The sequence below is a fragment of the Kryptolebias marmoratus genome, linkage group LG20, assembly GCF_001649575.2.
Source record: "Kryptolebias marmoratus isolate JLee-2015 linkage group LG20, ASM164957v2, whole genome shotgun sequence".
Classification (NCBI taxonomy): Eukaryota; Metazoa; Chordata; class Actinopteri; order Cyprinodontiformes; family Rivulidae; genus Kryptolebias; species Kryptolebias marmoratus.
In genome coordinates, this window is record NC_051449.1 from 18248426 (window position 1) to 18276262 (window position 27837).

General features: G+C 39.6%; 2 protein-coding genes across 3 annotated transcripts; one reads left to right on the plus strand and one right to left on the minus strand.

Moving 5' to 3' along the window:
* Window positions 1-1036: 1036 nt before the first annotated feature.
* Window positions 1037-10433, minus strand: hhatla (hedgehog acyltransferase like, a). Its single transcript, XM_017420765.3, has 12 exons — window positions 9932-10433; window positions 8903-9030; window positions 7292-7359; window positions 7091-7204; window positions 5877-6071; window positions 5513-5722; window positions 3638-3809; window positions 3048-3192; window positions 2881-2916; window positions 2600-2801; window positions 2290-2431; window positions 1037-2154 (listed from the first exon to the last, which is right to left on the minus strand). Exons 2-12 carry the CDS (start codon window positions 9006-9008, stop codon window positions 2012-2014), a joined length of 1533 nt encoding a protein of 510 aa, XP_017276254.1. The 5' UTR covers window positions 9009-9030; window positions 9932-10433; the 3' UTR covers window positions 1037-2011.
* Window positions 10434-11618: 1185 nt separating this feature from the next.
* LOC108238656 (CTD small phosphatase-like protein) lies at window positions 11619-27392 on the plus strand. Of its 2 annotated transcripts, XM_017420896.3 has the most exons (8): window positions 11621-12495; window positions 17017-17168; window positions 17386-17418; window positions 20223-20324; window positions 21847-21903; window positions 22251-22343; window positions 24296-24481; window positions 24568-27392. In XM_017420896.3, the coding sequence occupies exons 1-8, from the start codon at window positions 12420-12422 to the stop codon at window positions 24691-24693; spliced, it is 825 nt and encodes a 274-aa protein (XP_017276385.1). In that variant the 5' UTR covers window positions 11621-12419; the 3' UTR covers window positions 24694-27392. The 2 variants fall into 2 exon arrangements, with proteins under 2 accessions (XP_017276387.1, XP_017276385.1); XM_017420898.3 differs by lacking the exon at window positions 17386-17418 and having other exon boundaries at window positions 11619-12495.
* The last annotated feature ends 445 nt before the right edge of the window (window positions 27393-27837 follow it).

The window sequence follows — 27837 nt, forward strand, 5'->3', positions numbered from 1 at the left end:
TCACAGTTTTCACAAACCATCTTCAGATTACAAGCAGCTGGAACAAGAAATATGTAAGAAAGGGGAAACTTACCTTGCTACTGTTTTAAGCTCTCGTTAAAGGAGAGGAGTTTTAAGATTTTGTTACAAAATTTAAAATAAACAAAATAAAATCATAAACAAACAATAAAGAGAAACAGAAAATCAACACAACAAAAATACAATTCACACCAAAAATTTAGAAGAATAATTGGAGTTTTATCATCAAGTAATTACTTTGAATTATCTGAACCAAACTGAATCTGTTGTTTGTCTAATATTCGTATTTCCCTGAATATGATCTTATATGAATGACACCATATTCAGTTTTAAGAACCTGGACGTTTTTTCCTTAGTCTCATGTGCACAAAAACATCACGTGTCATTATGCAGTGAAGACAAAACTTCTTTTAGTTCGTCTGAAAACTGCCGCTACATTGTACAGTTTGTTGTTTTTTTTACTGATCTTCAGTCTGTCATACAGCATTTAAACCATTCTGTAAAAGGTCTGTGAATGTCATCAAATGTCCCCTCTCTTTAGTTGTGAGTGCTGCACATAAGTGTCCTGAAAATGAGTATGACACATATGTTTCTTTTTTTTAATCAATCAAACTGTTACTGTTGCATGTTTGTGTCAGAAACCTGCAGAACGACCCAATAACACTTTTAAATTTATAATTCTTAGTAAATTCTGTTGGCAGCACTATAAACATTTTAATTTTCACTGAGTTGAATTTGTGTAAATATTTTTATATTAAATGTAACAAGGTTAAATGTGGAATGAGGGACACCTTGACCTCGGTGAAACATTTATCGTGTTGCGCCATCTTGTGGTGGAGGATGGTAATTGCCCATCAGGAGGATCCACACAGACGCAGTTCACTTTCTGAAATGCAACTGAGAAAATTAACCTGCTGCAAAATGCTTATTGTAGATAGAACGTATTCATGCGCACAAAATATATCATTTTTAATCTTTGCCACGCCACAAAACCAAAGGAAATCACTGCAGAAGTGTGAACATTGAATGAAATAAAACTTTATTTCAAGTCAAACATTTTAAATTTAAAACATTTGAATTAAAATACTGGACTGGGGAAAAAGGCATTGTGACATTCGTAAAGTTTTCCTCTTTGTCTGCTGCACTAATGCCACGCAGCAGGTTTTGGTGGCAGGTTGTGACTGACGCATATTCCCTTTTGGGCCTGTTGCTTTTCAAAGCAAAGTGAGGGCCTGAAGCACGTGAGAGGGAGAGGAAAGATATGCTGACATGCCTCAGTAATCTCCTGTGGAAAAAAAGGCAGTCGCTCTTTGGACACTCAGTAATTCAACTACATTCAACATGAACTACATCTAATAATTTGTCAGTGTTAAACACAGTGGACTATATAAAACAATCAGCTGCAAGCTTTGTGGAAGATCTCCACAGCACCCTTTGTTTGTTTTCCTTATTGCACTCCATTTTGTGGAGCTTCTTCAAGTTTTACTTCTTTCAGTGTGTTTAAGAACTGCAACAACAGACTGTAAAGCATCTAAGGAAAAAATAAAGACACCATCCAATCAAAATCAATAAATAGTGGCGGTGATAAAAGGCAAGAATGTTCACATTTGAGAAGATGAAAAAATGAACAGGATTACAGCCACACATAGCATAGTGGCTGTTCGTTTACAGTAATAAATGTTTTCATGAATACTGCTCTTATTTTAAGGCTCGCAATCTGCTTAATAATCATTTGTTCAGATAAAATACAAATACAGTCATTGGTGACTTTGTGCCAAACGATGTGGTGATTATCTTCAGCAAGAGCACTTATGGTTACCTTTCAGTTCAAAATACTGCCGATCATTTCTGACAAGCAAAAATATACCTTCATGTGAGGAATATGGGTGGTTGTCACAGTCTGGTTCTGTTACAGCCGGCAAGACTGAGAACAAAACCATGTAAAGGCTGTCATAAAGTCCAAATACCTCTGGGTTTTTTTTTTTCTGTCTGATTATTCAGCTTTTTCTTTGCCTCCATCCACTGGCTTCACTGGTTCAGGATCATCCAGCAGGGCTTGTTGTCGCTCTCTTTCCTTCACCAGCTGCACACCACAGTAGGTCACCAGCAGCACCGACAGTGTGGACAGAGGGAAACCTAACACAGAAAAAAAGTAGTGCAAACATTGATTAGTTATCTGACCACAGCTACTCATTTGAACAGCCACTTCATTCTGGCAGATCGACAACGAGGCTGCTAAAGTTTTGTGAGTTTATGCCTGCTGTGACCCACCTTTGAAGATCAGTCTTCTACCAACCATTTTGGCAAAGTCCAAACTGTTCAGGGAGAGAACATTGTAGAGGACAATGGCCCAGAAGTTGGCAGCATTGAACACACCCCTGATCCTGCGAGACATGGCTTCCCCCATCGCTCCCTGTAGACACAAAACACACACAGAAGGCGAACAGTTTATTCTTATCTGGTCACATAAATAAAGAGGCTTACTGCATTCAAACAACTCCAGTTATTTTACTGACTAAAGTGGCTTTTAAAGGAGAGTCCTGTGGTATGCCAAGAGGGGTATCCTGGTATGATTTCTCACCTCCATGATTGAAAATGGCGGAATGGAGAAGAACTTTGCCACCCACAGCTCAAAGTTGAGGCCGAAGCAGTTGAAAAACGACCAGATGTAAACAAGCTCACACGGGCCCAGCCACAAGGTGGTGATAGCAAAAGTGCAGATGGTCGCAAGGAGCTCTTTAAAGATCTTATCGTGATCCCCACCAATATAGTCATAAACATACCTGCGAAAGGCCAACACAGATTTAACATATCCACGAAGCAAAGTTATCTTCGCCCAGGAGTTCAAATCTAAACACTTACTTGCACAGCCAGTCATTGATGCCTCTGTCAAAGTGCCTGGAAAATACAGATTTTTTTTTAACAGAATGTTCATCTGTTTTCAAGGCTCAGCAGTGAGGAGAAAAAATACAAAATGAAAGTAAAGTTATTTACTAATGTTGAACACAACTCGAGCAAATCAAACGTACGTCTCAGCGAAGACGTAGAGCATGGTGATACACTTGGGAGGCTGAGGGGGATCCAAATGGTCCAGCGTGGCCACAGTGTTAATCACACCAAACATTACAGCTGCTTTTATCCAATCATACACCAGGTTGGAGTACGCCAGTCCAGCTGTAAAGTACGGGAATAAAAACAGAAGCTGATAACTCAGTGAATATATTTCTAGTCTCCTTTTTGATAACAAAGCTGATTGTGCAGTGATGAAGAAATGAAGCAAGTACTGGAGATTTATAACTATCAGAGCAGGAAGTAACAATGCTATGACTACATGAATACTGTTTAGACCATCTTTGATAACCTAACTGTTTGTATTTCTTCTAGTTTTTCAGGCATTACAATGAATGTCTGCCATTAACAAAATGCCTCAAGTAAAAGTTAAATCTTTTACCAGCTGTTTGCTAAAAAAGTGTAACATAGTTTTTTCACTGCATTTTTATCCTTAAAATAATATTACAATATTAGACAAGACATCAAAAGTGAATTTGAACAGAATCCACAGTTTCAACAACTAAAGCAAAAGCTAAGAGACGCTCCAGGTTAACAGTTGTTCGCTCACCCAGACACCAGTCAGAAAGCTTGGAGGTCAGCTTCATGTCGCTGGGTATGGTTAGGATGTACAGATAGTGGAAGAAGACATCCACCACCAGAATAACTCCCAGGTGCAACAAGGCCTTGGTGGTGATGTTCCACATCTCCCTTTCCTTTCGGGTTAACTGAGTGTTGTTTGCCTGTGGAATATAATGTGATAATGTGATAATGTGAGCGAACACCTAAATCTCTGCTTCAAAGTTACTGTGTGGAACTCAGTCAGGACTGGGATGTAGGACTCCCATGGTTACTGTTGTACAGGAGAGGACTGGATTTAGTCTCAGTGAGTTAGTGTTTGTGCGTGGGCCACTAACTCTACTCCTCAGTCTGAACCTGATCGATTTTATTACACAGGTTACACAACTGTGGAGAGGGCTAATAAAAATCCAGCTTCCTCTCAACAAAAAACAGAAAATGTTTGTGATTGTAAGGTTAAAGGTCACTAATTTAGTCCAGGTGTTCAAGTTCTGGCTGTTTCCACTTCCTGGGATCCGTTTTTCAGGCAAGGTTCTATGGTCTATATACAGATGTGTGTCAGCTTTCTGAGCTGAACAATTAGTTAGCAACACCAGATGACAAAAAACAAACTCAGCTTTGCCAAGTTAATCTGCTTAACCATATTGCTCAAGGGTTATGGAGTCTTGTGAAACGCGGGAAGTGTGCCACAGCATACTATTAAACCAGTGTTAGTAGCAGATGCTACCTCCGCCAAGGAGGTTATGTTTTTGTTTGTTTGTTTGTCTGTCTGTTAGCAAGATTACATAAAACTAACAATGAACAGACTTGGATGACATTTTCAGGAAATATTTGGGTTGTCACAAAAAAAAAACCATTCATTAAACTTTGATGGTGATCCAGATTGCACTTTTTTTATTGATGCTATGCCTTGGCGGAGGTTTGTGCTCTGAGTGCTTCTAGTTACTACAGTTTCCATCAGAGATTTTGAACAAAGGTATGTCCACTGACGGATCTGTTGAAAGTCAAAGCTAAGTATGTCCGGTCAGCTTCACGTCAAACCATTAAAACCATTCTGGGTTCTCCTCCTGTCACCCTGCATGGACCGTCCGTTTGAGTGATTCAGCTGCAGGTGCTTTGCTGCTTCATTGTGATCATAGTGGGGATTGAACATCCTGGGAGCTTTTTCTTCATGAAATATAACTCTATCAGCTGGATTATTCAGTCATTGACAAAGAAACACATGCTCTTGTGTGGAATCCACAACATTTTCAACATTTTGCCCTTCATGTTGAGTCCTCTGCTCCTATAACTTTCTTGAGCTCATTGCATTGTCCCAGTGGCAGACTTATGTGGTGGTTTTTGTTATTGGAGTGTTTTTGTTTAGATATTTGCCACATTAAAAGCATTTAAAACATTGTGGTGGATGCTTTGTAATATCCACCCCTGTATGCTCCTCTGTTTGTTCTTTTTTTTTAAACTCTTTTGTCTTTAAATTGCCTCCCCAGGCACTAGGAGTTGCTGGTGTACAGGATGAACCTGATGGGTAGCTAGTACAGGTTACTGAAAGATTTGTGAGTTTGGTTCAAAATGTTAAGACTGCAAATTAAGTATAAAGTGACATATTGACAAACCTTTGTAAATTTGCCATTGAATCCCTGAATTCAATTTTTTAAAGGGGTGGAGGTGATAATCAGATGAACTGATTATACAAGTTAATTTTTACTTTCTATAAAATGACTTTTTTTGAACTTGCCACCTCGTATTGTGTCCATCTTTTGTTACAGTTTTTGAGTCAGTCAGTAACATTTACACAGAGGACACAAAGTGCCTCTTAGTCAGTGACATCCACCAAGTTTTTAAACACTGTTTGTTTTTGAAACCTCACCTGGGCGTGATAGCGATCGAAAGTCATAATAGGTCCGAAGAAGAAGAAGGGGAGGTAAAAGTTGTATTTCAGGAGGTCGGAGAATGTGTAGTTGCCGTCCTTCCTCTCACAGTTCTCTAACGCAAAACTCATACAGCGCATGATGCTGAAGCCACAGCCTCCATAGAACAGGATGTCTTGCAGGTCAAAAGAACCCGTCACCAAGTTCTCCTACAGGAAGGATGAGTCATAAAATTACAGTACACATATACATACTGAACAGCTAAATTATTTTCATGTGTGACAGCATGTTGCTCTGTCTTCTGTTAAATTAGACACAGAGAATATACAGTGAAGGATAGACATGAAGGAATCACCCACTCACCTGCCAGGAGTTATAGGGCTCCAGCTTGATGGAGGCCAGCGTGCTCAGGCCTGCAGCGAAGCACATCCACTTCTTCTTGACCAGAGCGACGCTGTAGAGAATGATGCAGTGAGACAGAACCAGAGCCATGAAGGTCCAGCCCATCGTGATCAGAACCGCCAAACCGCCATATACTGCAAAGATCAGGGATCTGTGCTGTGGGTAAAAAGAAGCCAGCGTTAGCGTGACGGCCTGAAAAGAATTATCTCTTCATTTAACGCAGCAATAGGAACAACAATGTTAGTACAGTGGCACTGTTTTAATACCAACGCTGGAAATATTGTACATTAGAATGACTACTGGCCTTAAATCACAAAACACATGACAAAAGTTAGAATTTTCACAAGTTTATTAAAGTTACATCCATCTATATCAAGCTTCGTTGTAGACATACAAGACAAAAGCCATGTTTCAAGCATAATGAACTGCTTTAAATATATCAGTAAATTAAAAAAAAACAACATAACAGCTGCAACCAACAAACTAAATCTCAGCTGAACAAACGGCAGCTCATGCATGAAGTGAACCATGTGTTAGACCTTGGATTATAATTACAATGCTGTTATTAGACGTGCACATTATATCAAAATTGTATTTATTTTGCAATATCAATGTTTCCAAACCAATATTAAAAAGGATTTCAATGAACTGCAGACCCAAACTGCATCCCAAAAATAGATACATGGCCATCAGATGGACCTCCACTTCCCTAAAAGCCCACAGTCAGCACATGGAGAGAGCTGTGAGCATTGTGATGACAGAATATGTATTATATTGTCATTGCAACAATATTATTGCATTGTATGTTTTCCTAATATTGTGCAGCCCTATTGTTATGAGACTTAAATGTAAGGGTGTTTCACAATTAACGGATTGTAATTATTTACATAACCTAGAGCCCATTGGTTCATCTCTATAGGGTCATTTTGCATGTCATAACAAATCTGATGGATTTACCTGACTGAAGTGAAGTTTGTGTTCATTCGCACATGCAATACACCCTCATTTGCATACAGCACATGTACAAGAAGCTCACACAGCAGAATATATATATATATATATATATATATATATATATATATATATGTACAAGCCAAAAATGCATGCAGTTATAATGATAAAAGTGTGCAATCCCCCACACATTCACAGCAACTCCTTTTCTCTAAGACACACACCTTCGGTGCTGCCACGGTAAATATCTTAGCAAAGATCACATGACCAGCGAGAGCAAAAAGGATGTGATTGCGGAATGTAGAAAACCACATCACCCACTCGAAGTCTGCAACATCCTGTTACAAAGAAAGGCACGTTAGTAATGCTTCATACCATTTGTTTATGGCTACGTTTGTTTATAAGGAATCACATAAAAAACTTACCATTTTCCTGCCAAAGTAATGCCATCCTGGTTTCACACTTTCTTTGAATGCCTTTCTGTTTACATTCTCTAAATAAAGGAGAAATAACAGGATAATTACCAAGCAAAATGTGTGTATTTGTAAACAGAGACGTATGTTTAATCAGTATTTCAAATTATGGCTAAAATTTCCAAAGCTGCTACTGAGAAATGTGGAATTCAGGCTTTAGGCAGCTTTCGCTTTTTTAGCTGTTTTAATAATCTCACTACTCCTTTCCAAACAAATGATCCTGCATGTATTGACTATTTTAAAAGCTTTGCTCTGAATATTGGATTATCCACAGTGTGAATTTAGTGTGTGTAAGCTCATTTTGTTCATCTGATGATATCAAACATTACATAACACACTTGTGGCACAGCTTTCTATTTTTAAGGCTAAAATCTACAATTGTAAAGTCAAAGTCTTGTTAAAGCAAAGCAATTTTCTGTGCAGCTTAAACAAAACGCCACAACGTGCATTAAAATTAAACAAACACAAGACAAATGCTGAGGCGTCCAATGCGCAGCAACAAATGATTGACAGGCACCCCCGCAGAAGCCCCCACAGCTTCGCCTGGTTACAGTAACAGCAGTGAAAAAAAGGACTTTATAATGTGAGGGCAGGTCAGGGAAAAGCTCTTACTTCTGGGAACGCAGCCAAACGTCTATTAGCAGTATACAGTGTGACTGTGGCCATACGGGCATGGACTTTAAAACGGCCCAAAGATGGGAGATTTTCAAGAGACAGAGAGTAAGCCACTCGGGAAGACAGCGGAAAAAAGATGACAGGCAGAAGGACTCTGTCAGGCCCATCTGACAGCACAGACTGTGACAAACAGTACCAGCCACCAGATTACACTCTGCCCAGTCAGATCAACAGAATCTGCAGAGCCTACTTAAAGCATTTCAGAGTCTGAAGAAATGCCAAACCCTGAACACATTTATGGAAAATCAGCTACAGTGGGTTTAGGTTTAGTTTAATATTAGTTATTATGAGACAAGGCAATATGATATGATGCAAAAAGAACATGATATATGGCAGACAAAATGTGAAATTATGATATGATATGATATGATATGATATGATATGATATGATATGATATGATATGATATGATATGATATGATATGATATGGTACTTGGTGCAGTCCCAGTTGGCTAATGTGTTTCGTAGTGTGAAATGTCACAATCAAAGGAAAAGTGAGGAAGTGAGTAGATTGTCTTTAACTGTCTTTAGAATAATAACGTCCTCAGTTTAATCAAATTACTTAGTTTAATCCTATTCCTTCGAGAAAGATGACCTCCTTTTATTCTGCTCAGTGCACTACATATTTTTAAATTGAGCCCAGTAACAGATGAAGACCCACTTTTTGAACTGGACACATTTTTATTTTACAGAGATTTCAGTCATTTTTACTGCAGTCCTTTTGCTCATAAGCTAAGACAGCTTTTCCAAAAGTGTCCATTCATTCAGACCTCTTGGGAACAGACACCAAAACCTTTTAAGATCGGACTAGTTTTTATTTTTGTTTCTTCTTTTACACCGACAGCATGCAGGTGCTTTGGACGTGTCTTGAAAGGGGTGCTCACTCACCACTTGAGGCTTCGAATATCCAACTGCCTGCCCATATCAGTGCCCCTGCGAGCACAGCAGAGTAGAGATAGAGCTCATATCTGGGGAGAGCAGCCTTGATCCCCATGGTGAATCTGTTTCCAGGAAGCCTAAAAGGGTTGAAAAGCAGATTCAGCACACAATGTTAGATCTGTCTGAAAGCAACCAACTTAAATATGCACATATATGGATTTAGCCACGGAGGGATCACATTCTGAAGCAAGACAGTTACAGGCTTTTCTGAGTCAGATAGGTTTCACATATCACTGGTATTCTGGAGGAAATTGTCTGTGATAGTTCGGGTTGAAAGCAGTCAGTATCATTTACATATTGTAGATATTCTTGGTAATAATAAATCATTTCATGCCCAGCAGTAAAAGGCAGATATTTACTTCAAATCATGTGGTAGGCCAATCACTGATATATAATCCTCATGCCAGATGAAGACTGTTTTTATTTCAGCTTATTATTTATGAATGTTTTTTACGAGAAGGTACTTTACGAATAAGCCTTTAGGAACATTGACTTAAATAGGACTGCAGAGCTCTGGCTCCTCGGAATCAGCACCGTCAGCTGCGCAACCCTACCTCTCCTTCCTATTATAGCTCTCGCAGTTGGTCTGCATACGGCGGGGCAGCTGCACTGCTATGTGATCTGAAGACAGGGAACTCACTGCACAGAATAATTAGCACTGGCTGGAATGACCAAGAATGGCGCACGGGAGAAAGAAACGCACACGGGTCGTTACTTCGCGGGCGCACAATAGCGCACTGGCACAAGTGTGTGCGTCAGGTTCGTGCGGCGCACCGAGATGAAGTTAAAGGAGTTGGACTAAACAAATAAATATATAAACAAAGTCTGCTGTGCTCAAGCCAAGCTGTAACCATGGTTCTGCGGGACTCCGGCAAAGCGTCCTGCATGCACAATCAGTTTGGACACGCTCGAGGCTTCCCTCCCCATCAACCCCCCCTTTTGTAAAGAAAAATAAAAGCAAATCTTGTTTCCACTAACCTCGTTCCCGCTGCGCGCAGTCGGTGTCAGGGCAGGGCTCGGCAACAAAGAGATGAAGCTACAGGGAAGAAAATAAAAAAAAAATTAAAAAAACAAAAAAACAAGTGGCAGCAACAGCAGGTTCACTAACTCATCCGTCCCTGTGCGGGCTTCCCTCTCCCTGCAATCACCAGCCAGGGCCAGTCAGGATGTTGCGGGCTCAACGAGAGGAGGAGGAGGAGGAAGAGGAGGAGGGGGATATATTTATCCTTCAATACAGCACTGCAGTGAGGGGTGGTCCACAGCAGTGCACAGTGGTTTCATATGTGAACGGGAAAAGCAGCATCACACCGGCACTGTTTAAATTGATGATCTAATTAGATTAAAGGTCTAACAGCTGCATTAGAATAAAAACAAAGAAAACAGATCATTACAAAAACAAACATCAGCGTCTAACGTGTTATTTTGCGTCTTTCCTGGTTGTTTTTATATCTCAGCTCGATCATGTCTGCACATTTATGCAGCAGTTTAGTTAGTTTTTAGGATCTTTGCTTCTCTCAAAGACTGTTTGGTGTTTTGGTTTTCCTGTCTGGTCGTTTCTCGTCTAGGTTTCTTTGTTTTTCTTTTGTATAAATGGTATTAATGTTGGTTTATTTGTTTCTCGTTTCAGTCAGGGATTACTGTGGGCCTTATATTCACTTGTATATAAATATATGAATATAAAACAACTTGGGACTCAGGGACATAATGATATAGGACCTATATAGAACACGATAAATGATTCACAATCCTTGAACTTTTCTAGATTTTTGTGACTTTACAACCACAAACTTTAAAATATTTTACAGTGGCTTTATGTAATAAATCAACAAAAACTGGTGGATTAAGTGGAGGAAAAACAATACATGTTTTCAAAATTATTATTATTTTTTAATCAAATCATATCCATGTGTTAAAGCTGGTAGAGGCAAACCCCCAAAAGACCTGCAGCTGGAACTGCAGCAAAAGGTGGTCCTACAAAGTAATGACTCCAGGGGGGTGCTGACTACAAATCCACGCAGCACTTTTCAGCTTTTTTTATTTTTAAGACAGACTGAAAAACCTTTTCCCTCCACTTCACAGTTATGCACTACTTTGTGTCAGCCTATCAGATAAAAATACTAAGAGGTCTGTGGCTGTAACATGACAAAATGTGGAAAAATCACAGGGTGATAGCTGCCAAACAACCATAAATCTACCCAAAAATGGTCCTTTGAGCCACATAACAAATCTTGTCAGTATCATAACTGTCCCACATTAAGTGTCTAAAGTGATTTAAACTACATTCAAATGTGTTACTGTCCAATAAACTGATAAACCTTCACAAGTCACCAAAATTTAAGAATAAAAGAAAAAATCTAGATCAAAAATGAAAAGTTCAAACTGCTAAGATGGACCATACAAAGGCAGAATAAGATAAATAAAATCAAAATAACAAGAAGTTTCCTAAAAAAAACATTATTAGAGGAGGTAAAAATGTCTGAGCATCATCTCTTAAAAGTCTCAGTTATGTAACTTAGAAAACTAGTCTTTTTTATTTTAAAGGCTCTATTGTCTCTAAAGCCTTTCTTTAATTTCGACACCAGGTGGCGCTCCAGGCTCGTTAAAAAAATGCTCCCCAACCGAGCAGCAAGCCCTCGCAGAGGTTACGAGTTTAGGAAGTATTAGCTCCATGACTGGTTGTGTTTTAGACTGAATGTGCGGCTCGTCTCCCAGCCCGTGGCGGTAAATAAAGCGCACCGTGTCGCGCTTTAGCTCCAGTTCCTGGGAGTTATAAACTGTTGCTCGCGGCGCGCAGCTCGGCCAGCTGCTCGGAGTTGTGCAACGCGAGTCTGAGTTGCCTGGGGAGGAATCCGTCGGAGGAAACCAGCCGCCCCCTCCCACCCTCAACGCCCCCGCTTCAGATGGGACTCAAAATACATAAAGCCTCCATGTTGCACAGGGAAATGCAGGGCCAGCAGATGTGAAACGTCTCCCGAAAGTGCGCGCCTCCTCGGACGCCGAGCAGCTCCCCGCGGGGCTTTAATGCGCGGTTTTGGACGCGAACGGTTCTCCGAGCGGGTTTTTCGGCGTCGGTTCCGGACGCGGCGGCCTCCCTTGGCTGGACGAACGGAGCTTCGGAGCTAACTGGCTAATCCAGTCTGCTTCATAACTTCACTTAGTTAGCATTAACGCTAGGTTCTGGCTGTTTTTTTGTTTTTGTTTTTTTAATATATAAACCGAAGGGCTCCCGGAGTTGCCCGCAGACACTCGTTTGTAGCGATGATATATTTAGGAAAGCCATAGATGACAGCTCTTCGCTGGCCTCCAGTCACCACCGTGCTAGCTGGCTGGCTACCGCCGCTGCCACAACCCTTCGCCTCGGACAGTTTCCTGGCTTTGTGGCCAAGCTGCTCCCCTTCGTCTTAGGCTGCTAGCAAGCGAAGCGAGCGCGTTACTACGACTAAAACGGGAATAACCAGCAGTCTCAATGGACCACATGTCCATAATAACCCAAGTCTCGAACCCCAAGGAGGAGGAGATCATTTCTTTTAACCAGGAAAAAGGTAAGGGGAAAAGTCAACCCTCGGCGGAGAACTCCATGCTAGCTGGCTAACTACTTCACTGACGTTAGCGCTTATTCGCGCTTGCTAGCCGCCGCGAAGGCACCTGGCTCAGAAAAACAGCTGTATAAAAATAATCTGGCACGCAACAAGTTCAACGTAAGGGCTGCTTTGTGGCACACACGAGCTGGCAGACTACTTAAGCGTTTGTTTACTGCACCTCGATGTGAGTTTATAAGTAAAAAGTTGGTGAGACATTACACGCAGATAGCGGTCCACTTCAGTGGACTCTCTGCCTTTTGCATAGGGCAAAACAGCTGCACTGTTTGTGTGTTTGTTTTGCATAGCATGACTATTTCCTATGACTGATGATTCGTGGTGTAAGAAATAGTGATTTGTTCAGAGGGGGGTTGGTGTCAGTAAAAATGTGTGCTGTTGGTGGTGTTGGACATAAAGTTTCAACAACATTTGACTCCAGACAGCTTTAGGATGTACAGCCTCAGCTCTGATGTCTCTGGATGCCTTTTTCTAAACTGTGAGACTGTTTTATTCTCCCCCTCCCCCCTTTTTTAGTCTTGACTGCCTTTTATATAATCCAATGAAATCCACATCCCATTAACTCTGAGCTTTAATAGTTTTAATACTGGGATTCAGTCTTTGCACTTCATTTCTTCAGATTTATGGCTTCTCAGTCGCTTTCAGGGTCATCCTGCTTTATGAGGTGTGGGCCAGCATCTCCTCCTTAAATCATGAGTTTAAAAAAAAAAACCAAACAAAAACAAGCCTTTTGAGCCCTACAGATGCATTTTCCTCTGATAAGTTGCATCCCTCATAAACTGCTAGGAAGTCTGAGTAATGTGGACATCATAGTCATAGATGCTCACTGCAGACTGATGATCATGCCAGGCTTTGGAGAGATAAAACAATGCAGGTGTAGACAATATCACTCTCTGCCAGTACTTTATGCACATTCCACAGATAAACCATCTAAAAATAGCTTATGGTTATTGCTCAGCAATAAATAAAAACATCTGAAGACACTGTTACTGTGCATGACACACGTCCGAAGGTGCTGTCGTTTAAATCGGTTTATCGTGTTTGTTAGTGAAAAGCTGGGACTGTTGCGGAAAAGGAAAATAATAGTAGCTTTAGAAGTTGGTTCATTAAAACGATTAACATTAAGTTGGTGGTTTGGTTTTTTTTTTTTCTCCAGTAAAACACGAGTTCAAGCTTAAAGTTGTTTTTGTTAAACAAAAATAATGTTGTTGGTTTTGGGGTTTTTTTCAGGATGAAGTCAAATATTTTTGTTATGAGGTGAAGGGTTTGTTGTGTAGCTGTTTAAGTAGGTTAAAGATTCACTCGAGTTCTTTCAGTTTGAGCTGTGGCCAAAAATCAGGAAGCAGCCTGAAAATGTTTCATTCACACACATGAAGCTGTGCAGTTTACTACAGACTGAGGGGTATTATGTTAGGTCTTGATTTGTTTACCAACAGTTGTGTTGGAGTGACAACACACACACACACAGTATGAATTCACAGTTGTGCGTTGCCAGGTTGTTTTAAAAAACAGCACCTAACTGTGAGAATGTGTATTGCAGAACAGGCTTAAGTTACAGAAACTAAAGTGAGGATTTTAGTTTTTGTCTCATTCTTTTTAAAATTTCTTTTGCAAATGAGTTGCGCACCTTTCCACGGGGCTGAGTTATTGAGACGTTCAGTATCAGGGCTCAGCTTTGCTTCCTCGAGTTCTGCTCAGTCACTTTTTACGCTCATGTAAGAATAACGTTAATAACATTTTTTTTAAACTTGACTTGTATAACAGTTGTCTGTGGTTACTGGACAAATAAAAACTGAGTTTGGGAGAAAGTAGGTCCTGATCCCTAGATTATCTGTAGGTGACACACTTTGTTTGGATTTACATGCTGCCTGTCCAAAGTAATTCCAGTTTTATTTTAGTTGTGGAGGTAGATGCTCAATGTATGACTTTTTACCTTCCTATTTTTGTCTGGTGTGGGTTTTCTTTGACCCAGTGTCCACCCCGGCCTGTACTGCTGTGAAAAAAAGCACAGCAGAATCTATTTGTTTTACTGTAATGTATATTTATTGTGCCTTTCTCAAATAGTAAAAAAAAAAAAATCAAACTGCTTCATTGTAAAATTTAACTGACATATTAGACTAGAAAAGACAAAATCAAGAGATCCTAATTTTATAAAAGCTTCGTCTAATGGTTTAATAATTTACTGTTAGATGACCTGAGGGTTCGGGTTGAAGTGTAAGCTTTAACAAGTCAGAAATATAACGAGGAACTTGACTTTTCAAAGTCATAAAAGTCGATGTAAAGATTTCGAAGCTGATAACCAACAGAGATGATAAAACAGGAGTCGGTGGTGGCCTGTTTGTTCCAGCTAAGACTGCAGCATGTTGTACGATCTGTCGAGCAGCAAGGGTTTGATTTAAGACAAGAATTGTGTGTGTTAAAATAATCTAGATGAGAAGAAATGAAGGCTCGGTTTATAATCTACAGGTCATGTTTTTGACACCAGCTTTCTTCCTTTTTTAAAATGGTTCTCTAGTGTGGGGCAAAAAAAAGTCAAATTTTTGTGCCGTCGCAGCCTTCAAGTGAACAGTCTGCAGTTGGACGTACTGAAAGAATGATAACTCAAAGGGTTTTTCTGTTTTTATATTAATATTTTTTTTGCAGTGTTAATAAAAGGAATAGAAAGATTAATCATGATAATTGATCACAATTTTCCCAGGCTCAGCTTCGTTCAGCCGATGTGATTTGAACATAGGTGATGCAACGAGAGAGCAACACGCCACCAAATGGTGCACTCGAGTCTCAGTCTTTTTGTAATTCACTGGTTTTCTGAGGAACCGTGCAGGGATCAATATTGTGGCTCGCTGTAGTGATGAGTCACTGGAGACAACAGTCGTCTGCCAGTTTTACAGAGCAAAGTCTAGTTTAATTTATAAAAACTTTGAAGCTGATCAGTGTTTTTGGAGATTTAAAAAAAGGCTGTGAGTGGTCAGTGGCGCGACATCGCTCCGTCACAAAAGCAATACAAAACAATAATTTGTAAGAAATTAATTTATCAATTTATCGCTGATTGCTGTAACACTGCAGCTAAAATTGGCCTTTAAAAAAAATAAAAAAGATGCACAGAGTGAGAATGCATCTGTGTTCAGTTCCTTAATGCGATCTAAGCATTTTAGTGTTTGCCCCATTGTTGTTAAATGTATATAATATTTAACTTGTTTTGGAATGAAGAAACGTGAGCCACTGATTAGATATAACTTAAATACTCAGTGCATGCTCACTCAAAAAGCTGTATTTAATATTACTGGAGGCCAGTGACGGAAGATGATAAACTAGAGAGCGCAGAAAGTTCATCCATGTGATTCTTGGTCATGACTGATAACGCTGCCTCTTTGCTTTAAACTGCACTGGGCTAATTTTATTATTAGCAGGCGTTACTTGAGCTTTGCATACTAACCTCTATTTTTTTTGTGTTATTTGTCTAAGGTCAGGAGTGCGTAGTGTCACAATATTAAGATGCCAAAAGATCGGACTTAATGCTGTTTACTCCTCGTTGGCCTTTAGCTGCAAAAGCATTCATGTTGGGTGAGGAGGGGTGCTAATAGGTGGAGTGGAATGCAGCCTTGTATAGGCTCTTTAGGGTCCCAGGGCCTTCCACCTCCTCCCTCTGTTTCTAGCGTCTGCGTGTTCATGCTGTTTCAGTCACTCACCTGCCAGCTGAAACAGGACAGCAAAACCTATGCTGTTTTTATTTATTTTTATTTTTTTAAATGCAGATGAAAGCTCTTCCCCAAACAGGAAGCGGAAGGCCACTATAACTATAGTGGCTCCAGTTTCTTTAACTTCTAAATGTCACTCTCTGATTTAGCCTGTGCTTCGTTGTCCTGGTATGAGAGGCGATTTGCAATTGGAGAAGAGCATGCTCTGAACTGTCACAGTGTTTGAGTGATGAAGTCACCCGGGCAGCAAAGTTATTTTCTGATCAGTGGGTCAGCTATGGTTAGTCTACAAAATCAGAACTAATGTCATTTAATCACATTGACAAGGCCATTGTTCTCTGGAGTTTACACCACTGTGGTCACAAGAGAAAATCACGATTACTCTCAAAATGTAGTTCCTCTTAGTTCAAGCAGCATGCATCTCTTGACATGTAAATAATTCAGTTCCTTTATATGGCACCAGTTCACAACAAGTGTTTTCAGGGCACTAGTCCAAATCGTATATTATATGCAGTCCAAAACGGATCCGATTCAAATCAATTACAGTTAATTCATTCCAGTTATAAGACAATATTATCACATTCAGTGCATTACAAAATGCCAATTAGTAAAAAGAGTCATTTCAGGAAACCAGCAGATTGTGACAAATCTTCACTTTGACCCAATCCCCCATCCAATCGTAAATCCTTTCTAACCCGCTGCAGTTCTGTGACGGACAATCAATATGGAGATCCACCCTCTGATCCTCTGCCCACTCTTATGTTCACAGCATCTCAGTCAAACAGCAGCCTGAAGAAGCAGAGGAGTCGGGGCATATTCAGCACATTCTTGTGTTGCTTTCGCAACTACAATGCGGAGCCACCGGCCACGAACACCAGCTCCCCTCCTCCACCTGTGGAGGAGAACGGCTCGCCCCCAAAGGTAAGCTGCCCACAAATAAACACGATCCAGCTGTTCTCAAATGTTACTTTTGCAAATTGATTTCAGCTTTTTGAAACAATGTGTTTTTTTGTGAGTAGTGTCCTCTTTCTGTTTTATTTCTGTTACTCTTTTGTTTGTTATTTTTTTACGTGTGCTCTTCTAACCCTCACTCTATTTTTATTTGTGTGTGTGTGTGTCAATCTCTTTTGTGTTTTAGTGTGACCAGGTCGAGGTCAGCCCTGTTCCTAGTGTATGTATTGTATTTTAATTTATTTTTCTTTGCATGCAGACTGAGTGGGCTAATGCTGATGTAATCTCCTTTTTTTCTTCTTTGTGGGCTCCATTGCTCTACGGAGAGCTTTTTCTCTGTTCCCTTTACTGTAGTTTAATTTCAGCTGATCCTGGCACTTGCTGTATGGAAAGTGTGTATGCACTTAAATATCCAAGTGCCTCACCTGCATGAATGACACTTGGTTGGTTGTACACGTAAAGAAAATAACTCTTTGAGACACAAGCTGTCTAATAAATGAGGCGTGAAACTGTTTTGGTTAGTCGCCTCTAAAGCTTCCAGTTAATCCTTTTCTTGTGCTGCTAATCGACTCAGATGAATGATGTTGAGGGCAAGAATTAAACCCCATAGTGGCACTTGGTCTTTAAGTTTGCATCCTTTACTTAAGTGAGACCGATTGATCCTCTTACTCACAGAAGGGCTTAATGTGATCTGGTTGGCCTTGTCAACAAGTTGGTCGAGTTATCCGTCAGTCACTCTGTGTAGCTCATCTGCTTTACAGCAATATTTTTGCTCTGAGGCGCAGTATCTGCTTCGTTTCATTTCACACAGGTTTACTGGCATTTTCAGATTGACCTGACAAACTAATTTTGTCCGTAAGAATGATATAATCGAGTTTGAAAAGTATCTGGACAGTGATTGAATTGACCTCCAGCTCTAATTCAAAGGGTTAATCACAATTACTGCATCAAATGTTTGGAAACCAACACAAAGTCCATTTTTTGATAAGTTATTGAGAAAAAATAAGCTATCTGTAAGGAATGTTTTATGTACTTAAAATGCAAAATCCTTGACAGCCTAAAGTATAGAAGTTATGAAAAAGACCAAATGCTGCATTTCTTTCCTATATACACACACACACACACACACACACACTTGTTTTTATTTTAGATGTCCATTTGATAACACGTTCTATGTATTATTCAGCTCATGGTGACTGTTTTAGGGTCATTGCCTGCCTGCACTATAAAGCACTACTGTATTAGTTTTCAGAAATTGACTGTTGTAAAAATAGCGCTTCAGACATTTTAAAAATCATCCTACTACTTCTATCAGCTGTCACATCATCAATTAAAACACCAGTGACCTAGTTCCTTTGGCAGCCATACCTCCCCTGCCATAACACTGCCCACAGAAATGTTTTTTATAAAGTTCTCATGGCTGTTGAAGCAGTTTTCCCCTCCTCTTTTGTGACTACAACAGTGAGAAAGCTGATGATGTTATCTTTTAGGAAGTTTTCCAGCTCCTATAACTCAAGGAGTTTTAGTTGAGGAAAACATCTTTTGCATCTGACTGATGCAGTTTGGTTCTTAATTTCTAAAACTTTAGCATCTAATCGGCAATATCTGTGTTAAATGCAGCGTGCTATCACCTTTGCCAACTTCATGCAGCCTAGTTTTGTCCATCCTAAACACTCAATAGAAACATATGCCTAGTTTGAGCTTTCTTTTCTCTTTTTTAGCAAGCTTTCTCTAGTTACTCTAGCAATAAATGTATATGTAAACACAGCTGATACAAGGCACATTTATTGCTGAGTAGTACTATGGATGTAAAAAAAAAAAAAGAAATTGTGGAGAAGGGAAAAATATTTTTGAGCTCATCCATTTAAGTTCATATTGGTTTTTGATGTTGCTGAACTAATCCGTGTATTTTATCTCTTCATGAACATGTGAGATAAATGATTTGGGCACTCTTTGTCTCTATCATCTCTCTAGCAATAATAGACAACACGCACTTTCAGTCAGTCTAAATATTACCGACCCTGCCAAAATAGAGGGACTATCATCCATCCATCCATTTTCTTTACCTGCTTATTCTTTTTTGGGTCACGGGGGAGCTGGTGCCCATCTCCAGTGGTCATCGTGCGAGAGGCGGGGGACACCCTGGACAGGTCTCAAGTCCATCACAGGGACACATCGAGACAAACAACCACACGCTCACTCACACCTTGGAAGAACGTAGCATTACCAATTAACCTAACCTGCATGTTTTTGGTCTGTGGGAGGAAACCAGAGTACTCGGAGTACAGCCACGCGTGCACGGGGAGAACATGTAAACTCCAACCAGAAAGGTTCCAAAAGGTACCTCATCCTGTCAGTGAGGTCGCACCTCACTGACAGGATGAGAGTATAAATTTCTGTTTCTTAGCTGTAAACCAAGTCACCTGTAATATTAATCACACGGGGATGTTCTGATGTGCCAAATGACGGTGAGATGAGAGGAAAATCATCACCAGCAGCAGTTTAACCATTATCCCTAAATGTCTCCTATAAAACGTTTGAAAAGTGCCAGATGTGACATTGCTGCGGTTTGTAATGATCTGTAGCTGTCTTTTAAAGAGGGTAATTACAAAATCAATATACACACATTGCTTAAGTAGCTTCATTTCCTGTGTATTATTTAAAACCACATAAAATACTAAACAAATGGTAGAAAGGAAGCTTCAAATAAAATTTTGTTTGCTGTAAATGGACTTTACCAATAAATTGTGTATTTTTAAACCCCTTGAATTAAAGCTGAAAGTCTGCACTTCGGTCTATATATTTGGATTTAATGATGTTTGGTTGCAGCAGGAAACATTTCACTGAGGAATTTAAATGATGACATTTGAAAGCTTTGGCACATTTTTATGCATTAGCTTAATTTTAGATTCCTTGTTGCATTTTTAAAAGGAGTCTTTTTATTTCTAACACACGTGCCTTTCAACGGTCTTCCGTTATTTAATAAAAACTCATCTGACGTTGCTTACTGTGTCCTTTCTCCAGCCACCAGCTAAATACCTCCTACCAGAGATGAAAATATCTGACTATGGTAGAAAGTGTGTGGTGATTGACTTGGATGAAACACTCGTACACAGCTCCTTTAAGGTAAGAAAAAACCCAAAGATGAGGTCCTTAAAATTGAGGTTAACAGTTCTGACATCTTTATAGCTTCTACCTGTGGATGGATGAATGCTTTTATTTGTTCTTTAAAGTATTTATTTCCAGTGAGATGGAGTTGCTTTAATCCTAATAATCAAAACCGAACCAATAATAAGCTGGAAGATAAATCTGTTAAAACCATTAAATGGCTGTAAACAAATGATGAATTGGAAGAAAAAGACAAAATGAAAGGAATAATTAGGCCATTTTGAAATGGGTTTCTGTGTAAAAGATGAATAAATAATATCTTACCTGGTAAAGATAACTTATTGCAGAAGTTTTTTTTTTTCTTTAAGCAAACTGATGAGCTAGCAGCTAGTCTGGATGCAGCTTAGACCAAAGTACACTGATGTTGTCTTAAAACAGCTCCAATCAGAAGTTACATTTATAGTGATTCATTCAAAAGCTCTTATAATTGTTTACACTGGGATCAGTTTTGCATGACACAGTTATTTGCTTTGAATTCTTTGGGTTTGTGCAAGAGTCAACAGCACCAGGAGCAGCAAGCTGTAGCTCTTCCAGGGCATCCAGGGGTCACATCTGGTGGCATTTTCTGAATATTTCTGCCAAAATAACTATGTAGTGTCAAATGTTATACAGTGTAAAGTTTTGTAAAATAAATTTAGCATGAGTCTTTCTTAAAACTTTGAAGATTGGAGCCGTTTTACAATGTCAGTATGTGGTTTTACAGTATGTGGTTATTTTGGCAGAAATATTAAATTCCTGCTGGCAGTGACCCCTGGTTCTTCCAGAAGTGCTACATCTCACGGATGCCTGATGCTTTTTATGTCTGTAAATAATCACAATCTTTTATCTAAATAATCCCAATGTGTAATTGACAGCAACGTGTAGGGTTATAGAATGGCATTCATATGAATCTCTAAAATTTGGGAGATTAGAGATGTTTTTAGATGGTTCCATTAATTTTGCTCTTAGCTGCCTTCAGGTTGTCTGTTTGTTTTTTGTTTTTTTTGTTTTTCATTTTTTACAAACTGAGGCCGTTCAAGAAACTATCCACAACAGGTAAAATATTATTTTAAACTTTTACTCAAAAAGCCAATTCCAAATGACTGAACTTTAAAAAAAAAAAAAAAAAAAGTATCATAGATGCAGTTAGATACAGTATAAGGTGATGTTTAACTCCAGAATATTGGGCGTCTTAAATTTATTTTTGCTTCCGTTTTTGTCCCCCCCACCCAAACCTCAAATTATCCTCCTTCTGTCCAGTTCTGTCAAAAGAAAACCATTACATTATTGGAGTTAGTAAATTACTACTTTGGTTACAGTCAGGGGCTGTTAGAAAGGCGTGATTTGGCAATACATCATAATAAAAAAACAAAGTCATTATGTTCCTATAAAAGTACATCTACGAGTTAACCCAGTGATTAGTTTTGGTGCTACTTGGAGGCCCTCTGCTGGTCAGTTAAAGTATTACTGTAACACTTTAACATCTGATTTCCTTCCACAGCCCATCAGTAATGCTGATTTCATTGTACCAGTGGAGATCGATGGTACCGTTCATCAGGTAATGTATGAAACCCAATAATAAGACGGTTTTAAGTCAAGTAGATGAGTTATATTAGGAGGAGAGGGATCAGTTTGTTTCCTGTGTGAAGACCCTGAAGAAATTGGCTGTTACTCACTTCAAGTAATCCAGGATAGGCTGTGTGTATCCTGGTTGGCCTATTCATGATTACTTGCACTGGGTGTCAGCTGCTGGTCGAAGAGTGAGAGACAGGTTATCGATGATGGTGATATGGATGATAAAAGTCCTTTTTGCTGCAAAATGATTCTACCATCATGTTGTTGTGGACCTGCTGGACACTGTCCTTCTCAGTGTGTTTTAATTAGATGTGGTGTTTTTTTTTTCAGGTGTACGTGCTGAAAAGACCACACGTGGACGAGTTTCTGAAGAAGATGGGAGAGTTGTTTGAATGCGTGCTCTTCACAGCCAGTCTTGCGAAGGTGTGTAAAGATGTGGTGACGCTTTCCGTTCTGACTTGTTTCGTTTACCAACCAGTGACACCTGCTGAACAATAAATCTGCTCTTGCTCTCTGAATTTTCACGTCCTTCGATTTGCTCTCTCTTTCTCTTTTTTTTTTTATTTCTCTTTGCCAAAAATACTTGGGTAAGTTTAAAGAAAGAGACCCAGAAATAATCATCTACAGACGTGGACAAATTCCTTGGTGTCTTTTTCGTTAAAGAAAACCAAACCCACAAAAGGTCACTGAAATAACTTGAAACTGACAAAAGTAATAAGGAAAAAATACTGAAAGTTGGTCACTGCTTTTAAATTTTGGGTTAACAGAAATATATTTTTAATAAAAACAAGTGTCATGAAATTGGTCATGACAAAAAGGATGGTACCACTAAAAAGATTTTTTTGACCAAAGGGACATGTTAAACTAAGGAGTGTCCTAAAATCAGCATCACAGGTGTCTTAAATCCTTTAATCAGTCAGTCTGCCTGTTTGTAGGGTGAAAGTAGTCACAGGGCTGTTTGGTATCATGGTGTGTACCACACTGAACATGGAGCTCAGAAAGCTGAGGACAGAGTTGTCTCAGGAGCTTAGAAAGAAAATTATTGACACCATGTTAAAAGTAAAGACTATAAGACCGTCTCCAAGCAGCTGGATGTTCCTGAGAGTACAGCTGCTCAGATTATTCAGAAGTTTAACAACCTCCCTCGACGTGGCTGCTAAAGGAAAATTGATGACAAACTGAAGAGACGGATGATGCGAATGGTAACCAAAGAGCCCAGAACAACTTCCAAAGAGATTAGAGGTGAACTCTGAGGTCAAAGGTCATCAGTGTCAGATCACTCCATTGGTCTGTTTGAGACAAAGTGGATTTAAGGAAAATGACTGAAGAGGACACAAAATCATAAAAAACCCTGACTACAATTTAACAAAATACATATTGAGAAGCCACAAAGACTCTGTCCTGCTTTGTTGCATCTGGGTCCTGAATCTGATCAGGGTCCAATGAAATCTCGAGACTATCAAACATTCAGGAGCTAAATGTGCTGCTCAGAGTCAGAAAGTTTGGTCTCAGTCACAGATCATAGGTCCTCCAACAGGACAATGACCCAAAACACAAACCTAAAAACACCAAGAATGGATCAGAACCAAACATTGGACTGTTCTGAAGTGTCCTTCTGAGCCCTGATCTTAATCCTGTTGAACATCTGTGGAAGGAGCTGAAACCTTCAAACCTGAGACAGATGGAGCAGTTTGTTCAGGAGGAGTGGACCAAAATACCTGTGGACAGGTGAAGACGTCTCAGAGAGAGGGACAGAAATCACCTGACTGCAGGGATTGTCTCAGAAGGCTGGCAAACAAAATATTAAGTTAAGATACCATCTTTTTATGTCAAAACCAGTTTTATTAGTTTGTTTTTAAAATAATTTTGTTGAACCAAAATTCAAAAGCAATGACTGATTTTTATTAGTTGATTTTTAGTCATTTTTTAATTAATACTCTAATCAATTTCAAGTTATTTTAGTGAGCTTTGTGGGTTTTTCTTTCTTTAACAAAAGGATCCTAACACATTTGTCCCTGTCTGGTAAATGTGATTAATGCTTTTACCTTAGCTGATATTCCTCATGCTGAATAAAAAGTTAGGATTCAGCTGTGCTTTTTGTGTCATAGTTTCCTGAAGCATCTTCCTCGCTTGGTACACATTTATGAAAAGACAATTTGCTTTGCTTCCTGTTTAAACGATAGCAGAACAATTAGTTTGTCAAAAATGAGTTTTTGCAGCTCTGACATGTGCTTCACTCCTACTTATTTTTTATTATACATCAAATGCAAATATCAACTCTTTATATTGTGCTTCGGGAAATGTTCAACCTGTGTGTGTGTGTGTGTGCGTGCGTGTGTGTGCGTAACACCTTTCTGTGTGTTTGACCCGGACAGTATGCGGACCCCGTGGCAGACCTGCTGGATCAGTGGGGCGTGTTTCGAGCGCGACTCTTCAGAGAATCCTGCGTTTTTCACAGAGGGAACTACGTTAAAGACCTCAGCCGACTGGGGCGAGAGCTCAGCAATGTTATTATTGTTGACAATTCACCTGCCTCGTATATTTTCCATCCGGAGAATGCTGTAGGTTCAGTTCTCCCTTCATAAGCCTCATTTGAAAAAAATGTGTACACGCGTACTTTAAGACAGCTGCTCCTCTGTATCTGCAGGTCCCGGTTCAGTCCTGGTTTGACGACATGAATGACACAGAGCTCCTGGACCTGCTGCCTTTCTTTGAGGGAATCAGCAAAGAAGACGAGGTTTATGGAGTGCTGCAGAATTTGAGAAGCAGGTAGCAGGACACGCCGTGCTCTCCGGCCGCCTCTCTGTCGATCTGTCCCTTTCTGCAGCCACACCTCCTCCAGACTCGGGGGGGCAGATGACCTCAAGGACACACAACCTTAGAATCTCACTGTGGAAACCTCCGTGCAACCGTGTCTCTGCTCTCCTCTCCTGGTGACTGGCTGCCTTCTGAGTGCCATCAGAAAAAAACACCCGTCATCCCAGGACCACTGTGTCTCACAGAAAAACGAACGAACGAACAGAAACAAAACGAAACAGAAAGTGTACAGAGTGTCCCTAGTTCATAGCATCGGGGAAAAACTAAGAGGAATGAACTCTGGTCATTATTTTCAAATTGACAAAGTTTTACTATTTGGTGAAGTGCTATTTTTAAAACCAAAAGGAAAAAAAAAAAAGAAAACATCTTTCCATCTGAGACTTCTTTTGTGGTATAGCACAAAAGTCTGGAAAATATTTTGTCCTCATATTGTTGCTATGCAGGCAGTTTCTGGTAGTAGAAAGGACTGTGACTCTTTTCTTACTGAATGAAGTGCCTTGTGTGAATGTTGTTTCTATGAGGAATTATTTTGTACATGGCATATTTTCAGATTACTTCAGTTTTTTTTGTTTTGTTTTCACACAATATGCTTTAAAGTGGACACAAAATTGAAGTTTTACTTCACTTTTTTGATCAGCAAAAGCTGTGTATTTGTCTCATATTCTTCTTTTTTTTCTTCCAGTATGCTTGTGCCATTATATAGGTGTGACTTTGTTTCTTTCTGCTTTCATCCTACGTAGGAATAGTTGATTTGTTTTAGGCGAAGGAGTCCGCTCGCAGTCGTGTCTTTCACGTCCCACCGGCAAGTACAGTCGTTCGGTTTGTTTTTTTGTTTGATCTGAAAGCTCAGATAAAACTGTGCCATTTATTATCCTGTCTCTTAACTTTTATCACCCTTACTGCATTTTATTATTTGCCAAATAAGGAAATTATTTTTAACAGGCAGTCATGTCTTTACCAGGGTTTGAGCTAAAACTGTTAAATCATTACAAATTGTCACGTTTCTTTTCTCTTTATTTTAAAATGTCAAATTCATTTTTTGTTTTTGCTGTCAGGAGGCCCTTTCCTGTCATGTCGCGTTATTTAGATAGCTCTTTTATTTTAAATTTTCTTTGCACTCAAGGATCTTTCTCCAAAATGGTGCACATTTACAAAGGTGTCCTTTTTTTTAGATGTTTCAAATGGTCTAGGTTGTTACGGCAAAACTGGTCAAACGCCATGTTGTTTTTGTTTCTTTGTGATACTGGAGTCTTTAGGGAACAGAGTTCAGTCGGGACGGTGTTCTCCTGATTTGCACGCGGTCGCGGCCTGGCCTTTATCCAGACCTGCTGTGAAGTCAGAGAAGACCATATTTGATGTTTATCTTCCCAGACTTGTGTTTCAAACTCTTCTTCACCTCAGTGCCTAAGTTTGAGAGGAGCCCAGCAAAACCAAATGCTGCAACGTTAGCTACCATGGCAATAACCTTCTTTGGAGCGGAGTTTCCATCCCAGTTGTTTGGTTTGTGTAAGAGCACTTCGAGGTGGAACAGTTAAGCTGGTTCTGGTGTCACAGTTAGTGCAGATAAAATAACCTCCAAGCATCCTTCTTCTTTCTTTTATTTATTTCAAGTTAAAAGTGCTGGAACAACTTGAATGTTGCTTGGTTGATTCCAGTCACCGCAGCCAAAAGAGTCACCTGCATTGCCATATTTCCCAGCTTTCGTTGAGCAGAGCTGAGTATAGGATGCCTTCGGAGCCTACAGATCCGTCCTGACCCATCAACGCAGCCCCCCTCGGTCGTTAGGGTCCACCTCAAAATGAAGCCCTACTGGGGTGCTAAAAAGCAAAGAACTTCATCATGGCATTGATGCTTTACTTCCTGCGGAGGCACAAAACAATTCCATGCTTTGTGAGATCAGCGTTGTTTCATATTTTAATTTGGAGTTTAGTTTAAACGCAGTCCGGCCACAAATGTAGATCAGATGTGGTTCAGCTGGGTTATCCGTGTATGCCCCATGGTTTAAAGTTCTTGGTATTTAATTTAAAAACTTACACTACTTTTTTCGTCTTTTTTTTTAAATATAAAGGCTGCTGCTCATTCAGGAAAATGAAAAACCTGAACATATCTTTTGCATTACCATGTGTTGGCGGGGAGTTTCCGGCGCGTGACGATGGATTTGGTGCAATGCCCTTTTTTTATATGAAGCGTTCCTTCAGCTCCTCTCAATCTCTCCACGATTACCTTTCTCTGAAAATGTTTGTCATTGTGATATTTTTCTACCTGCATCTCGTCAGTATTTGGTTTGAAAAAAATATAATAAACTGCATATTTTAGATTTTTATTTTCTATTTTTAGATCTGTTAAGTCGTTTATTTTGATAAGAACTCTGTCAGGTTTCTATCAGATGTGTGTGTGTTTGTGTGTGTGTTTGCTTCCTTCCAGTTTTTCTTTGTGTATCACTTCACTCATTCTCACATATTGATCGTTTTGTTTTAACACCAAAGTTCTGAAACACTTGAGTTTGGGTCACTGTGCTTGTCTGGGTTAGGTTCTTCACTTTTCATTAGAAAAATAACACTTTTGGTTTTTGTTGACTTTTGAGTTTTGGCAGAGTGTTTGTCATCCTGAGCATCATCTTATTTTTTCTTTTTCTTAATAAAGGCTTCATTAAAACTATTTTGTCATGTCTTTTCTTTTCCCCCACTAACATTCAATATATTACATTATTAAAGGCCAAAGACCATCACTTTAAACGGGCACGAGTCGTGTCGTCTTTACTTCTTCCTTTAAAAGACTTTTACAGTCAGCTGGATTTGTTTTGCCCTTTCATTTTTTCCAGATGTCACAATAAAGTACATTTTTATGGAGGGTTGTTGCTTGTCGTTTGTCAAAATTAATGGTAGCTTAGTCCCGCAAAATGCTTGGCAGTCCCGCACAATGACAGTTTAAATTTTTGTCAGAACTGCAAACTGTAAGTGGCGGTTCTTGGGGCTGCCGCTGGTGGAAAACTCTTACCACCTTATTGGTTCTTACTCTTTGTGCTCACATGATCAGTTTCGACTCTGTTCCTTTTCTTCGCACAGAATTGGCGGGGGAAAAGGGCTTTTGTCTACTCTGC

Bases quoted from the DNA above. Each gene is read 5' to 3' on its own strand.
- hhatla (XM_017420765.3), bottom strand. From the start codon at position 9,008: ATGGGGATCAAGGCTGCTCTCCCCAGATATGAGCTCTATCTCTACTCT. The intron at 7,360-8,902 runs GTGAGTGAGCAC...TCCTTTATTTAG, and splicing joins GATATTCGAAGCCTCAAGTG to AGAATGTAAACAGAAAGGCA. The intron at 2,802-2,880 runs GTAAGTGTTTAG...GGCCTTTCGCAG, and splicing joins ATCAATGACTGGCTGTGCAA to GTATGTTTATGACTATATTG.
- LOC108238656 (XM_017420896.3), top strand. From the start codon at position 12,420: ATGGACCACATGTCCATAATAACCCAAGTCTCGAACCCCAAGGAGGAG. The intron at 17,419-20,222 runs GTATGTATTGTA...TCCTTTCTCCAG, and splicing joins AGGTCAGCCCTGTTCCTAGT to CCACCAGCTAAATACCTCCT. The intron at 24,482-24,567 runs GTAGGTTCAGTT...CTGTATCTGCAG, and splicing joins TTTTCCATCCGGAGAATGCT to GTCCCGGTTCAGTCCTGGTT.